Consider the following 15,803-nt stretch of genomic DNA (forward strand, 5'->3'; position numbering starts at 1 on the left):
AGAGGACCTCAGCCAATCCCTTTGAACCATGAATGCACCCATATAATTGGCCAGTGAGCTGGGCAGAGTTAAGATGCTTAATCAATCATAGATGTAAGAGTGGGAAATTCAAAGCTCCTATAAAAGAAGATGCCCTTCGATAAATGTTGGCTCTTGCTGCATAAACCCGGTGTGTCTTGTCACTCGTCTGTCTCCAAAACTGCAACGATTTCACATAGGAACTATCTATACAACTGCAAAACTGAGTGTTTGCAAGTTATGTGTATAGATCCAGGGATGAATATGCTCATGGACCTATTAAAATCAGCAGAAGGACTCCCTCTGGTTCAGTAGGCACATTATCAGATATTAGGTACCTGATTTGAAAAATGTGCTACAGAAGTTTTGTATCAACTTGTCAAATTATTGCAGAACCTGAATGGAAAGAATCCAGAAATCATAGATAAAAATGTGTTATTTGGTTTATATTTGTGTATAGGGCTGCTACCTCTCAGTTTTGCACTGAGATATCAAATGAATTCCCAGATCAACTGAGGATTTCAGCTTTTCAATGGCCCTTGAGGTTTAAGTATTTGCAAAAACTCCTCCTCAGTTCAACTAACCCTGAGGCCTGCAATTAAAAAAAAAAACAAACAGAAGAAAGGTATTCAGGGTTGATGTAAAAAGAATCTGTGGAGACAAAATTAATATTTAATTATCCTAGTAACTACAAAAACCAACTGTAGTGCTGGTTGGTGAAGGTAGAAATCTGTTTGGATGTGTCATAGCAACACTGTTGATTTACACCTTTTATTGATTTAAAAGCAAAAGGTGGGGCTCTTTATTTTCATCTGATGGAGTTGGAGGACAGATTGGACTTCAGTTGTTTGAAACATTTTTACCCATTTGCAGTCTAATTGACTATAGTTGTAACTTCCACTGTCTATTGAGCAGTAATGATGATTTATCTATGTAGGTGCTAATTTGCTATAAGGAAAGAAAGGTTCCCAATACAAAAGGGAAAGTCAGTGACCCAGATAAAAGGGTAAGTGTGACCCTGCCACATTCTTTGCCCTATGCATGATCTGCACAGACTGAGAGTAAGTGCTGAATGCCTTCTCACTTTTTAAAAAAAATCACCCTGTTGAAATAGAGAAATTAAATATGAAATAGAGAAAATGTCCCTGCACACCATTTGGAATGCAGATTATGCATCCACTGACACATGTTAATAAAAAGCAACATCTTGAGGGGTGGAGAAATGAAGATTGCAGATCTTTTCAGTTTGTCTTTCTCAGATGGTCTTTCTTCCCTCACTGACCATAATGCAATGATATGGTGTGGACATTGACAATTAGAGCATTAAAGCATGCAAAAAAGCTATTTGTTTTATCCTGGAATTTGCTTTCCTTTTCTTAATCACTTCAGACATAAATTAAATATCTGTTTACATTTGATGTGTATTATCACTGTCAGTGAATTTAAAGTTAGGGCAGAAATTTGGAGCCTGATTTTTAGAATTGCTTGTTACTTGCAAGTTTGGATCATGTGAATGAAAGCTGGAAGTACTTAGTACTTCTGAATTTAAAACTTTTTTTTTTCTTTCCATGCAGACATTGATAACTTGACATCTTCAGGCATCTGTATGTATGTGTATACAAATATGTTTGCCTATATATAATAAATACATACATCTACAGTCTGCCCAGAACTTTTTCTCAGTTAATTTTTTGGGTGTAGTACCTAATGTAACAAGGTGGTGGTATTCTGTCCAATTAACTGTTTATTTCTTGATATTTTCTGACTTTCTTTCTTTACTTTTCTTTTTTCCTTTTTTTTGTTTGGTTGGTTGGTTTTGTTTTGATTTTTGTTCTGGTTTTTGTGGGTTTTTTTGTTTGGCTTGTTTTTGTTTGGGGTTGTTTGTTTGTTTGTTTTAGCCTTTCTTCCTTTGTGTGAGTGAGGTTACAAGGATCATGCTGAGAATGTTGGCAGTTTTGTAGTTCTCATATATGAAAATATAAACAAAAAGTTATTGCTTGATTGGGTTTCCTAAGTTGTTTGACAAACCTTATTGAGATGAAGGGGTAACTAGTCTGTTTTCTTGTTTCTGAAAGGTGACAACAAATTCTTTAGTTAATATATTTTGACTTGGCAGCGAGGGTGCTTAATGTGTGGCAGGTGCTGGAGGAGGATGGCACCAGGCTGGCAATAGAGCTGTTCCAGCACCCCAGCAGGCTTCTGCACTTGTGACATTACTCTCAAGCAGCCAACAGGGCTTGGAAGCTCCCCTGTAAATGGGAGTACACTGCAAGTGGACCTGATGCATTCCAGATGTACACAAATTCAATGACTCAGAAAGCTGATCTTTTAAAATAGGATTTAGAGCATCATCTTATGGGATTTACAGGCTTTCAGAGGGCAAACTGAACTCACGTGCCAGCCTAAAATCAGTGAGATTTTTTTGAGTTTATTAGTGTGTAAATTTTAAATAGGAGCATCTGCAGAGTGCTTTTAAAGGTGGATTTTTTCTTTGTTGAGATAAATGTCTCTGCTGAGATAATTTTTATATGATAGACTTGGAACAACAAAGTGGTAGCTTTAGAAAGGAGTGACAAAACTCACTGGTATTAATTTTTGAATTATTTTTGTGGGGTCAGTTTTAAGTATGATTTTATTATGAGAATTTTTAATTATTCATTAGGAAGGAGAGTATTCTCAATTGTCTTCACTTTATGTTAAATCTGAAAGTTCTGCTACTACCAATTCAGAGAACATTCTGTAGCATACATTGCATTTAATATCAACTCTACATAGGATAAAGAGCTTGTAATGTTCCTTTGCTTACTGGAGCAATACTTCCAGATTCTACTAATGAGTATAACAGATGATGATTAAGTTTTGAAGTGATTGGAAGAAGTGAGATTATAAAGTTCATGAGAAATAATTCACAGTATTAAATGCTTGGGTTTTTTTTTTTTTTTTTTTTTTGCTTACAAGCATGCACTTTTGATTATTAGAAAATCCCAGCAGATTGCTTAGCATCTTCATCATTTGTTTGTCAACAGTAAGTGTTGAAATTGGTGCCAAAAGGTTAAATGCTTTCAAGTATTCCCATATACATGAGCCATTAATTTGGTACATAAAGAGCAACAATTTGAATTAGTTTTGCAGTCAATCCTGTACTACATACACTTTTGCAAATCTTTATTTGCGCTGATAATTGGTTTCTGAGAATAAACAAATATTTTGAAAGCAAAATGTCCATTTATCAATAGGATGGGTCAGTGTTTGCAGTTGATTTTAAGTGTGAGAAAGCAGACACATTTCCTGGATACTTCTATCTTCCTCATAATAAGCTGTCATTGAACTGTAAGCCATAATTTTTGACTTAATAAATGAAGGTGATCATAAATGAAATAAATAAAGGAAACAAATATGCTTCAAATATTGCTTACATTACATGGTGAAGTTACACTCACAGTCCATAGCCATCAGCTTAAAACCGGAGTCTAGATAATATTCTTCCAAACTTCTCATTCACTAGATTTGGTATGTATCATCAGAAACCCACATTTTGAAACTTCTTGATAAACACAGGCAAATGGAGTCCAGCAAGCTCTGCCTTTGGATGTCTGATACAGCTTTGATTGGCAGAAGATGCTGAACAGTTTATAAGCAATGCATTTCCAGAAACTCCACTTTTATGCAAATGCCCCGGCTTCAGTAGCATGAAGAAGGCTGTCAGAGGACTGCTAGCAGTGGAGGGTCAGGCTGCCTTTAAACAGAGCTCTTGGCCTACACACCAGCCATCTTCAGAGAACTGCTGATAAGCAGAAGTGTGGTGTGTGCCAATGTGTATGTCACTGGAACAGCTTTATAGAAATTAGGTGAATGAAAAGTGGTTCCTTCTTGCTTTTGGGCTAGCTGTACTCTAGAGGAAATAATTGTGAGCATCTCCCTGCCTTGTTCCCTGGAGTTCTTTGTCCATTTCTGACAAGCTACTCAGTATTTTCTCTGTGGCATTTCCTCTGTTTCTTCAGGATGTACGAATGGTTCTAGAGTCCAGCTATGACAAACACCAAATTTAATACTTGTCTGTTTCTGCTAATTTTTAAATGAACACCCGGTATATTTCATATTATCTTTTACTGTTACTTTTAAGACCTGCAAATCTGTGCATTGATACTGTATATTCTTGTGATTTATTTTTAGCCTTTATTCTTACTTGTTAACTCATTTTCTGAACAGCCTAGAAGGATTAAATACCAAATAATAAATGTGTGTGCATGAATATCTATATTTACCTCTATGTGTGCATGTCTGTGTTTGTACGTAATCTGTGATGCCATATTGCAGCAGTGTGTTGATTCATGATATATAGCTGTTACCCTTGATATTCCACTTACAGAAGATGACTCCACCATGTTAGGTCCAGCATAAACATCTAAAGAAAGATTAGGCACATTCAGTGGTAATTTGTTGCTATTTCCACACTTTTTTTTTTCATTTACATCAGTTTCTGGATTTTAATTGAGCCTGTTTTCGATTTTTTTCTATCCATAGCATAACTCTAAGAAGACTTTCAGACAGTTGCTGGAATAAGTCTGAATTATTGAGATACAAACTGTAATAGCTTGTGGATTTGAATGTAGGCACAATATCTTGCAGTTGTTGCATTTTTCCTGCACAATTACTTTACAGTTTTCAACTAATTTATTATCACACAAAGTAGGGTGTGTGAAATAGTTTTATGTGGGAATCATAGGGTTTTCCTACAGTCCCAAAATACAGTGTCAGAACCCTGAGTCAGGAGCTGTTCATTCCTAGTATGGCCCTCTGCACTATGCAGTGCAGCACATTCCTGAACTTCTGACTGCTGAGCTTTTAAACAGTTGAGTTGTGACACTTCTGTAGCAGAAGAAAGCAAGATCAGAGGGTGAAAGTTTACCAGAGTTATACCAATGTAACTATTTCTGCCTACAGTGTTGATGACAGAACTGCCTACCTGGCCCTGGGAGCAGTGAGGAACATCTCACTTAACATTTTCATCTCCAACACTGGTGATGATGCCTATGACACCAATGTTTTCTTCAATTTTTCTGGAGAGCTCTTCTTCATCAAAATGTGGCAAAAGGTAAGAAAGGCTAATCTCACTGCAAGCAAGTCTCTTAACTTTAAGCCAATTTAATTACAAATTAAGAATGGACTAGAGGATGGCCTAGTCCACACTGCTGAGACATTTGGAAGTTGGTTTTGGTTATGCTAGACTTTAATTCCTTTCAGGCTCTTTAATGAGATTCTTTTTCTTTATGGATTGGGAGTGTATAGATTACACCTTCTGTATTTCTGTAGAAGACACATGCCTGTTATTTGTGGTGCAGTAATGAAAAAGGGAAACAGTTTGTTTGAGGTATTAAGATGTAGAAGGAGACTGGTTGGAAACTGATAAGGTACCAAATGGTACTGAAATACAAAGTGTAACTTTTGTTTGAGTGCCACACTACACCCAGCAGTCCTGGTTATCTCTTGATCTGGGCTTCTAGACTTTCTCCTTGTTGAAATCAAGATACAAGGCTTGTTCTTTGCTCATATCCTCGTGTAACTTTGGGTTGTGGCCAGGGCACATTACTAGATCCAAGAGGCCAAGAGTGCTTTTAATTTCATCCACATGGAGTCAGGTGAATATTTTGAGTTTTAGTCTCTTTTCATTTAGGTAGAAATACTTGGATGTTTTCATTAGCAGGAGTTCATTTAGAAATAAAGGTGTTGTAATGAATCAAGCTTTTTGCAAACTGATGTCTGTGAAAGCTTTTTGGGTGTGAGTGATGTGACAATAATTGTGCAAAATGAGAGCTCTATGATTGTGACATTCTCTGTTTGTTCCTGCTTTTCACCGTTTGTCTCTCCTCTAGAGCTTTGCTTTGCAAGCCATAAGAACAATATTAATAACAGTAATACAATTATTGCAAGTTCAAGATTAACTTGGTCCACTGAACCAATGAAATTTTGCCATTGTTTGTCATGTTTTATGATAGGTTTAAATTATTATAAACCTCTTAAATTAACTCACTACATAATAAAAAAACATAATTTTTAATGCCTGTTAATTCTCGTAGTGTTCAGTTTTGACTGAACAGTTGCAAGCATCAGTGAGTTGTCTTTTTATTATAAACTTTATTTTCAGCCATTATGTGCTGCAAGTGTGCAGTTTATTAGGAGGGAAAAGGCAGGGGATAAATTAGAAATGCCTATGCCAGTGTACAACTTCTCCATGGTGAAAGTTTTATGGGAAGACTTTCAGGGTCTGGCCCAGTTCTCATTGACGTCAGTGAGAGGGTTTCCATTCCTTTCCACTAGAAAAGAAACAAAGCCTGATGCCTCTTCTTTTAAAAGATTGTTGTCATCCTTTTTCTTTTTTGCATATTTTGCACATACCAAGTAACTGGAATACCAATTACCTTCATCATTTTCCTTGTTCAACACTGTGAGGAAAGAAGCTATGTTGTTTCAGGTGATATTTTACCTTCAGCTTAGGTTTATAGAAGACTTGAAAACATCTGTGCTGAGTGCTGCACAGAAGGAGCAGTTTCTGGAAGCAGCTAACATTCTAGTATTATCTCGCTACTCAGTGTATTTTCTTCTAAGAGAAGCTAGTATTTCTTTAAAAAAAGTACTGCATACATCTTCCTCAGGTCTTGCAAACAGCAGCATCTGATGTCCAATGTTCTTATGATTAATTTCATAGGGTTTGAGTTTTTTTAAAAATATTTATTTCATTATTTCAGTAAGAATTTTGGAAAACCAAGTTAAAGGATTATGTTAGCTATTTTCCTTTGTCTCATTCAGCTTTTGCTTTTGGTCAAAATAATATATCATTGGCCTCATAATTTTTTCAGGTGAGAAACTGGATAATGACCTCATAGCCTCAATTATAGTGTTTTATAGTGTTTATATTTTCCCTAAGCTCTTTGTGGGGTTTTTTTTGGGTAAAATATCAGTTTCCATGTGTCACAACCTACTCCCATCCTTTGACATCTATGCAGATTTTGTTCCTTGTTGAATATTGTCCAAGCAAAAATCCAGAACATTAAGCCAGAATAAAAAAAGACAGCACCTAGAGTTTTTCCTTAGTGGAGCAATTTTGGAATCAAAAGATCTTTGTGCGGTAGGAAGCACTGAGTATCATCTGCCTTTTAATAAATAGTGCTGAAGTGAAATTGAATGAGATCTTTCATGTGGTTGCTTGATTGTTTCTCTGCAAGGTGACTCTGAGAATGATGATCATGTAGTAAGCTTTTTTAACCTGTCTCTGGAGTCTGATCAAGATGTTGTAAGTTCCCTGTGTGTTTTTCTATGACTCCACTGGGGACACTTGTAGTGGATCCAGTGCAGTTTTGTTTCTTTCTGTGGATTGGTTACAATCCTGACAGTGCAAAAGTTTAATGCTGCTATTTTTCAACAGAGTTCCTGAGACAAAATGCCACATCTTGTGTTTGAAAAACAATGGGGTGGCCTAGTTCAGGAATGATGATGATACTGTTCCCTGAAGAGTCTGAGTATGCTAGCCCCTCTTCCCTTCCTGAAGATTGAGATTTCATGAGATTTTGTAAATAGAGACACCACCTAAAGATCAGTTGTCCAATGGAATAATTTCACCAGGGAAATGGTGGATTCCCCAGTGCTGGATGCATTTAAGATTCAGCTGGACAGGGAGCTGGGCCATCTTGTTTAGACTGTGCTTTTCCCTAGAAAGGTTGGACCAGATGGTCTTTGAGGTCCCTTCCAACCTGACATTCCAGGCTTTGCTGTATCTCTGCAAGTTGAAAAAGCATTTGCTGATTGATATTTGGGAGACTCCACCTATTCCGCTATCTGATTTTTTCCTATTATGCTGCAGCCAGTCCTCTCCATTTCATGGATGAAACCCAGCCTTCCCTTTACATTACTCCTGACAGATAGTTCTTCTCAGAAGAGGCACAGTATGTGGCACGGGCTGATTTCTCATTCCTCTGTGGTCCTATGGGTACAATTCCTGTGCAACATTTCAAGACCTCACTCTATGAGATAAGGGTTTTTTTACAGGTGCATAGAGTACAGCACTGCAGTAAATTTCAAAATGTGTCCACTGAGAAAAGTATTACTTTTGAAATATATGTTCTTTAAAAAAAATAGAAGGCAAGAAAGACGCTTCACCTGCATGCTTAGACTTTATTGTGTTGGCAAAGAAATCTTAGTCCCCTCTTCTGTGTACAGTAGATTTTAAAATACTTTTTTTCATCTGAAAATTTATTCTTCCTTAAATTTAATTCAGCTTTAGGAAAGCATTCTATTTCAGAGTCCGAAAAGTCCACGTAACAGAGCTGATACAACTTTCCTATCAAAGAATGCAGTGTTGCAGTGTGCTGAGCCTGGAAAAAGAATACAAAGCTATTGCTACTAATTTCTACACCATTTTACTTCTGCTGGAATTACCTCCTGGCTTGTGTTGTTTTTCTGAAGATGTATGTCAGGAATAGGCACTTTGCTAACCATTATTAGCTGCTGCTCAGTGCAGAGGGATATTTCCAGTACAGTTGCAGAAATAGCTTGCTGGCAGTGACAGTAAATGTGTATGGCAGAGCCATGTCTCTATTAAATGAGCTCAGCTATGGCATGAGATTTTATAGCAATAGTATAAACCGAGCATATTTACTATAGTAACAGTAAAAGAGTGTATAGCATTAATGTCTCCCTTTTCTGCAAGGGCTGATAGGAATCTCTCAGCTAATCCAGAATTGGTTTTGGAGAGAGTGGATCAGGAGATTCCATTGCTGAACGTCATTCCCTGATGTAGATTGTTCCTACATTTCAGACATCCTTCCAGTATCCAAAACCAGCTGTGTGTAACATACCTGCTGCTTCTCAAAACAGCTTTTGCCAAGCAAGAGGTGAGTGAAGTTAGCAGGGCCAGGCCAGGGCAGGGCTAACAGTGAGGTTGTGGTTTCTTTGGATGCAGTAGTTGCCCACGATTCTTTTGTAAGCATGTACCTGAAACGCTGTTGTGGAGTATGAATATTGCTGATAACCATAGTCATGCTGCATACAGGCTCTGGGGTTTCACTTCTGATGAATAATGCGATACTCTCTATGTTACTAGGGAGGTCATGCAGTTTGGATAAGAACTCACTCTTCTTCCTCACTCCCAGAGCTCTTGCTGGCATCTCTTGACTAGGATTGCCCAGGAGGGCTGCAGATGAAGACAGAGTTCAACTTTTTCCAAATTGGAATTCTTTTGCTCCAGATTCCCACACTGATCAAACTTAGTCCCAGAGTCTTAAGTCTGGCATGGAGAAGACAGAACACAAAAAACAAAGATATAGGCTCCCTTTTGGGCCGCTGGAAGAAAATTTAGGTCCTGGGTATTCATTATCTCTGTTTTTCTAGCAGTTGCTGCCCCTTTGGGTTCATGCCTTTTTCTGAGCCCTAAAATCATGGTTAGGTGATAAAATGCACCTAACTTTTTAAAGGATCCCCTCAAGTGCACAAGATACCAAAGTGTGCTGAAGATACACCCATGACATAAAGTGAGTACAGTTTTATAAGTTTAGCAAATTAGCATAATTGGCAAGAATTCCCAGTTAGAGACACAAGTGATGAGGTAATTCCCCCTTTTGGTTCAATGCTCTTTTAAAGCTCCCCTTCCTCATTAGTTGTTTATGGGAAAGTGGCACTCAACCTTGGTTCTCAGGAGAAGCAAAAATAGGATTGGGACCTAGGAATGTGTTTTGTCTTTCCATCTAATAGAGCAGTTAAAATACTAGCTACGAATCTATTTAGGTATACAATAATAGGCTACAGAGCTACAAGTACATGTGAAGAATATATAAAAGCAAAAAGCAGTTTTGCATCGGGATCCTCTGGCAAATGAGTTAACATGATCTGTCTCAATTCACATCTAACTTGTTAGCAGAAACCTTTTAAAGCTTGCTAGCAGAAATCTTTATTTTAATAAGTAAGTGTTCTGATTTAATCCTGCTGGTTTTGCATGTAGTATGTTCGACTAGCTCCTGTAAACCACTCCGACAGAGGATCAGAGTGATGCCAAGTAGTATGGAAGCTCTGACCCCTTGAACAAGTGCATCTGAAAGATTGCCCAAGTCATATATCACTTACATGAAGAGATTTGAACCGTTTGCCAGGAAAGCAAAAGCTTTTATTGCCAGGTCTTGGGAATATGAGTAGTGTGACTGTAGCCATGCCATATGTTGCCTCTCTGTTTTTGCAAATCTAATGGTCAACTGTTGCTCCAGAGTGGACCAAAATGTTTTGTATCCCTGGCGTAGAATTGTCCACTTTCTTAACTATGAAGAAAAAAATGTGTGTGGCTCAAGTTATTAGACTTCATTGTTTATTTTAATTTTCTTTTTCTGTGAATGCTCAATGAAACCCCCAACTTTTCTCGTTCCCTAGGGATAAGTAAAGAGCAGTGTTTTTTCAGGTCAGGATCGGTGTAAGTGTTATGTAGTACACCCCTACTCACAGCAGGCAGGAATTGAAGGCTGGACTGTTGATCCAAACTTTCCACTTGGGATTCTTTTATCATTCCTATCATCAGAGAATGAGCATTGTAGATTTGGTTTATTCATGTAGTTAGTAGCAATTTGAGCCTTTTAAATTTTTCTCCTATACTATGATTTATCATGTAGATCTGAGAGATAATGATATTTGGGGCATATATGGGGTTTGCATATCTAGAGATGTAAATATATAAATAATTTTTATTGCTTTATTTTTTTCCCAAAAACATTAACTGAATTAATAGAATGAAAAATCCTCAAGTCTTTTGGAATAATTCTGAATGGAAGGTGTTTAGAAGCTGTGATTTTACAGGACATTAAATCTGGTTCTGCTCAGAGTTGGAAGAACCTGTGTGAGTTTGATTTTTACATACATTGAGAAGTTTTATGCTGATATTGTGGGGCTGTGCTTTGGGTTACACAGTGTGGAAAGTGTTTGTCCTGGAAGTAGCTCATAATGATTTTTAATTTGACTGTTTATCTTGGACATCTTTTCCAACTTTGATGAATCTACGATCATATATATATATATGTGTATAGTGGTTTTGAGAAAGATCCTGGGATGCTTTGTGTGGCTCAGATTATTAAGGAAGGTTTTATGTGATTGCCTAGTTCTGCCCTTCTCACAGGTCTGACAGGGGAATGATTTTCTAAAGGAGGAACAGCTGTGTGGATGAATACAGTCATGTGAGATGTACTTTTTTTGAGGGTTTAGAAGGCAGTCTGTGCTACAGCAAAGACCATTTACAGTGAATCCTGACCCATCTGCTGGTGTAGATCATCATACTGAAAAGATGTACCATGCAATGTGGCATTTCTCCATGTCTGGACATCAGCAGAGGTCCTGGTTTCCATCCAGGTAAGGTAGGGAAAATGAGAGTCTAAGCAGTTAACTTAGGAGACTTCTTCAAGGAGGTGGAGAAGGGCTTCATGAGCCACAGCCAGTAGCTGTTCACCCTGTTTCAGTCTCTGAGTGGCCCATAGCTCACCAGCCAAGCTGCTTCTCCCTGCACATTTTCAGGAGCTGCACAGAGCTTGGAGCCAGCAGTACCAAGTCATGGGAGAGGGCTTTGGCAAAGAGATTTAGCTGCCTGTGTTGTTCAGATCCAGCCACCCCTATCTAGACTATTATTTTGGTAAACTGCATTACTAGGAGAAAGGTAAAAACCCTTCACAGAAGATAGAGCCCAGTATATAGTGAACTCAATATACTTATCTTGGATATGCTTATTTAAAGGTAATGCTGTCCCTATGCATCCCAAAGATCACCAGTGACTTTCCTGTCCCAGTGTCTCACTTCATTATCATGTTTTGCTCTTAAATTCAATGGACAAAGACTTGCCAATGTTTGAGGTGAAAAATCTGTGGGGCAGGGTTCATCTCCTGTGTTCTTAGGATGAGGCTTAAAATTGTCTGGACTTAGACATCCTGTGCAAAAGACCTAAATAAGAATTAATTTGCACAGCTTTCCGTGGCTTTCATTACAGCAAGAAATAGGGGGTTATTTTTGTTGTTATTTGAAGCTTTAAGTTTATTGAGTTTCTGGTGTGAAAGGTCAATTCTGTTTAGGCAGGAGTTTCTGTTGGTCACTTTTCTAATAGGCATCTGTGATGCTGTCAGAAGATAAATGACACCCCTGGTGTAAAATCCAATAGAATTGTAAACAAATATATATATCTGTCTTTGCAGTATATATGAACATGTATATTACACAGATAATATGTATGTGTATATATATTTATACTTATTTGCATTGCTTAGTCCTTTAGAATGTTGAAGTCATGGTCTTCTGTAGTGGCTGGAAGTGTCAGTTATTCTCTTTCACCTAGTTGTTTAGTTTTCTCCTGTGAAGCTGATAGGATAAAACCCAAACCCTCTTTAATCTTATTAAACACAAGACATGATCATGTGGCATACTTCAGGTATAGCCTCTCTGAAGTCAATGACAGTGTTGCTGTGGAAAGACTAAAAAAAACCCAGCTACACAGTCAAAAACATGAGTAAGGTTGTGAAAAGTTTTTAGCTAAAAATCAAAGTACCGCTTACAAAATCACAAACTTTCCTGTCAATGGGTTTTATATCTGTCTTCCTGTTAGCAGGAGCAGGAATGTTAAACTCCATCTGAAGGTGGCCCCAAATCCAGTTTTGGTTTGTGGCTTTTGGTTTTTTTGAGAGGGAGCTTCCTGTGGCATTTCATCAAAACCAGAGACATTGAGCACAGCAGGAAGGAAGAGTGAGAAGTATTTCAGCTGGCTTCGTTGCAGGCTGTGGGGGTGAGCAGGAGACCACCTCTTCACTGTGGACCCCCCCACCCAGGCAAGCTGCAGGGGATGCTGAGCCAGGCACATTCCTAGATGGCAGCACTTTTGCAGCCTACCTTTGGGAGGAGGCCAGAAATCCTGCACATGAATTCTGGCCATAACAATCTGCAGACACAGTGAATTCCACTTAGCAAGGAAAAAGGAGAAGTGCATTAAAAAACTGCTCTATAAAGTAGTGTAGTACATCATAAAGCCTTACAAATGATCTGCTAAAATTTTATTTTAAAGAAAGAAAAATATATTTTAAATAAGTCTGTTTCAATATCCAAGTGCAGTAGGTAATGGGTTATACCTTTCCATTTCAGCATTGTCCCTAGTTTCCAAGGTACTCATGATGTTAGAAGGGTTTTTGGGGAAGATATCCTGATGCGCACTGTCTCTGAGTTTCTGAAAGAGAAAGAGAAAGACCAAGATCCCCAAACCTATGTGCGTTTCAAGGAGGCATTTCCTGGGATTTCAGATTTGGCCTTGTTTGCTGGGCAATTTTATGTTGAGCTAAGATTTACAAATTCCAGGAAAATGTCCAGTGCCAAACTCATTATCATTGTTATTACCTTAATGTTATTCTTTACACTTGAAAATTACTACCAGTGAAGGATGGAAAGGACGGAAGGGTAGGGTAAGGCTTGATTTTATTGATTGTATTCCTCATTATGTATTTGGGTTTAGTGTATTCGAGTTTGGGGGGATGTGTTTGTATTTGTAAGGGTTTTAGTTTACTTTTTCAAACTTTGTGTAATTGATGATACTTGAATTTATTTCCTGAACTCATTGTGAATTTAGGCATTTCATTGTAACACTAAGAGTCAATAGCTGTGTTGCAGTTGAATACACCAATATTCATTATAACTGAAACCTTATACACAGAAGTTCATCTTACAGTATATCTGGGCATATATTATGCATGCTTTCATAAGTACCACTAGAAAAAAATATTGGCTAATTTGTTTGATTTCTGCCTTTTGTTTCCTGTTTTTAATTTTTGGAACAGTATGTTTTAAAAATATGTTTTTGTTGTTGAATAAAAATGTGTATAACTGTTGGATTTGCATGGTAGCAGGGAGGGCTATAGGAGTGGCTTCTCAAAGAAGCTGCTGGATGTCAGTTGACTCCACGACAGACCCGCTGCTGGTCAAGGCCAAGGCAGTCTGAGATGGTGGTAACACATCTGCGATAAGATATTTAAGCAGGAAAAAAGTTACTATGTAGAAGTAATTGTGGCCAGAGAAGAGTGAGAACATGTGAGAGGAGCAACTCTGCAGACACCAAAGTGTGTGGAGAAGGAGGGACAAGAAGTGCTCTAGATGCCAGAGCTGAGATTTCCGTGCAGCCCACGTGTGAAGCAGCTGTGCCCCACACTGCAGCAAGTGGATGCCCAAATGGCTGTGACCCCATAGGAAACCCATGCTTGGGCAGTGTCCTGCCAGGGATCTGCAGACCCATGGAGAAAGGAGCCCACACTAGAGCAGGACTTGTGACCTTGTGGGGGACCCACAGTTGTAGCAGACGGTTTGAAGGACTGCACGCAGTGGAAGGGACCCATGCTGGAGCAGTTTGTGAAGAACTGTAGCCCATGAGAAGGACTCATGTTGGAGAACTTCATCGAGAACATTCTCCTGTAGGAGGAACCCCATCCTGTAGCAGGGGAAGGACTTCTTTCCCTGAGCATGATGCCTTGAGAGGCTACCCAGAACAGAGGCTAGACAGTGTTAAAGGATTAAAGTAGGTATTTATTAAGAAGGCCTTTGAAGGATATACCTTGGGCAGTACAAGAGCCTGGCCATGGCTACACCCAAGATGGATGACAGGTCACACGTTTTCACACTTTTATAAGTTTTGGTCCATCTATATATTGGGGTTAATTGTCCAATTACAACTTCATATTATGAAGTCCCATCCTCCCAGATTGCTCTCCTCAATTCACTGTTTATAGTTTTTGGGCCTGAGGCTGCAATGGTGTCCTTGGTTCTTGGGCTGGAAAAAGATTGTTTTGTCTAACTAAACTGTGAAGAGAACTTGCTAACATTTTATATGAAGTTCAGAGTTATATACTGATGCAGTCCAGAATCTGGAAAATATGAAAGCTAAAACTTAAGGCATGAAACAGGGCCCAACAGCAGAAACAGCATGTGATGAGCTGACCATAACTCCCATTCCCCATCTCCCTGTGCTGCTCGGACAGCAGGAGCCTGAGCCCAGCAAGGAGGGAAAGGTAGAGAGAAGGTTTTTTTAAGATTTGTTTTACTTCTCATTATCCTTCTCCGATTTTGATTTGTAGTAAATTCAACTGACTTCCCCACTCGATAATTTCCCCACAGTTGAGTCTGTTTTGCTGGTGATGGTTATCAATGAGTGATCTTTCCCAGTCCTTATTCAAGACATCAGCCATATGTTGTATTTTCTCTCCCTTGCCCTGTTGAGGAGGGTAGTGATATAGTGTCTTTGGTGAGCACCTGGCATCCAGCCAGAATCAAACCACTAGAGTATATCTCTATAATAATTAAAAAACAATATCTGTGTTAATAGTGCATGCAGCCACAATTTAGTAGTGTGAAATACATATGTGTGATATATGTTTACATGTATACATGTATCTACATGTGAAGTGAGATGAAGGAAAGCTTACCCCAGAGCCCTTTTCTCTCCCAATGATTTCCTTGTCTGATTCTTCCCTGGGTTTTTGGAGAGCATGGACTCATATACACAAGAATGCACTCTTGTTATTAAGCTTATCATAATAATCCTATGCACAGATAAGGAGGGAATAATGAAGATTAAAAAAATACACATTCATCCACAATTCCTTCAAATAAAGGTGTAATCAAATGCAATACATTTGACAGATTTCAACAGCGTATATATTTTGGATATACATGTCAGGATATGAAGAATACAGGAACAGTGTATAATTCTGCACATTCTTATTCTTGAGTCTTAAGTTTTCTAG

The 15,803-nt window shown here is 38.3% G+C and overlaps 1 protein-coding gene across 1 annotated transcript in view; it reads left to right on the top strand.

Annotated features, from left to right (window-relative positions):
- The window catches only part of ITGA9 (integrin subunit alpha 9), a 232,764-nt gene that overhangs the window by 134,535 nt on the left and 82,426 nt on the right, over positions 1–15,803 (top strand). The window contains exon 18 of the mRNA XM_005429306.2: positions 4,963–5,113. Coding sequence (XP_005429363.1) covers positions 4,963–5,113 — 151 coding nt within the window. The remainder of the gene's footprint in view (positions 1–4,962; positions 5,114–15,803) is intronic.

The sequence above is a fragment of the Geospiza fortis genome, unplaced genomic scaffold, assembly GCF_000277835.1.
Source record: "Geospiza fortis unplaced genomic scaffold, GeoFor_1.0 scaffold197, whole genome shotgun sequence".
In the NCBI taxonomy this organism is placed as follows: domain Eukaryota; kingdom Metazoa; phylum Chordata; class Aves; order Passeriformes; family Thraupidae; genus Geospiza; species Geospiza fortis.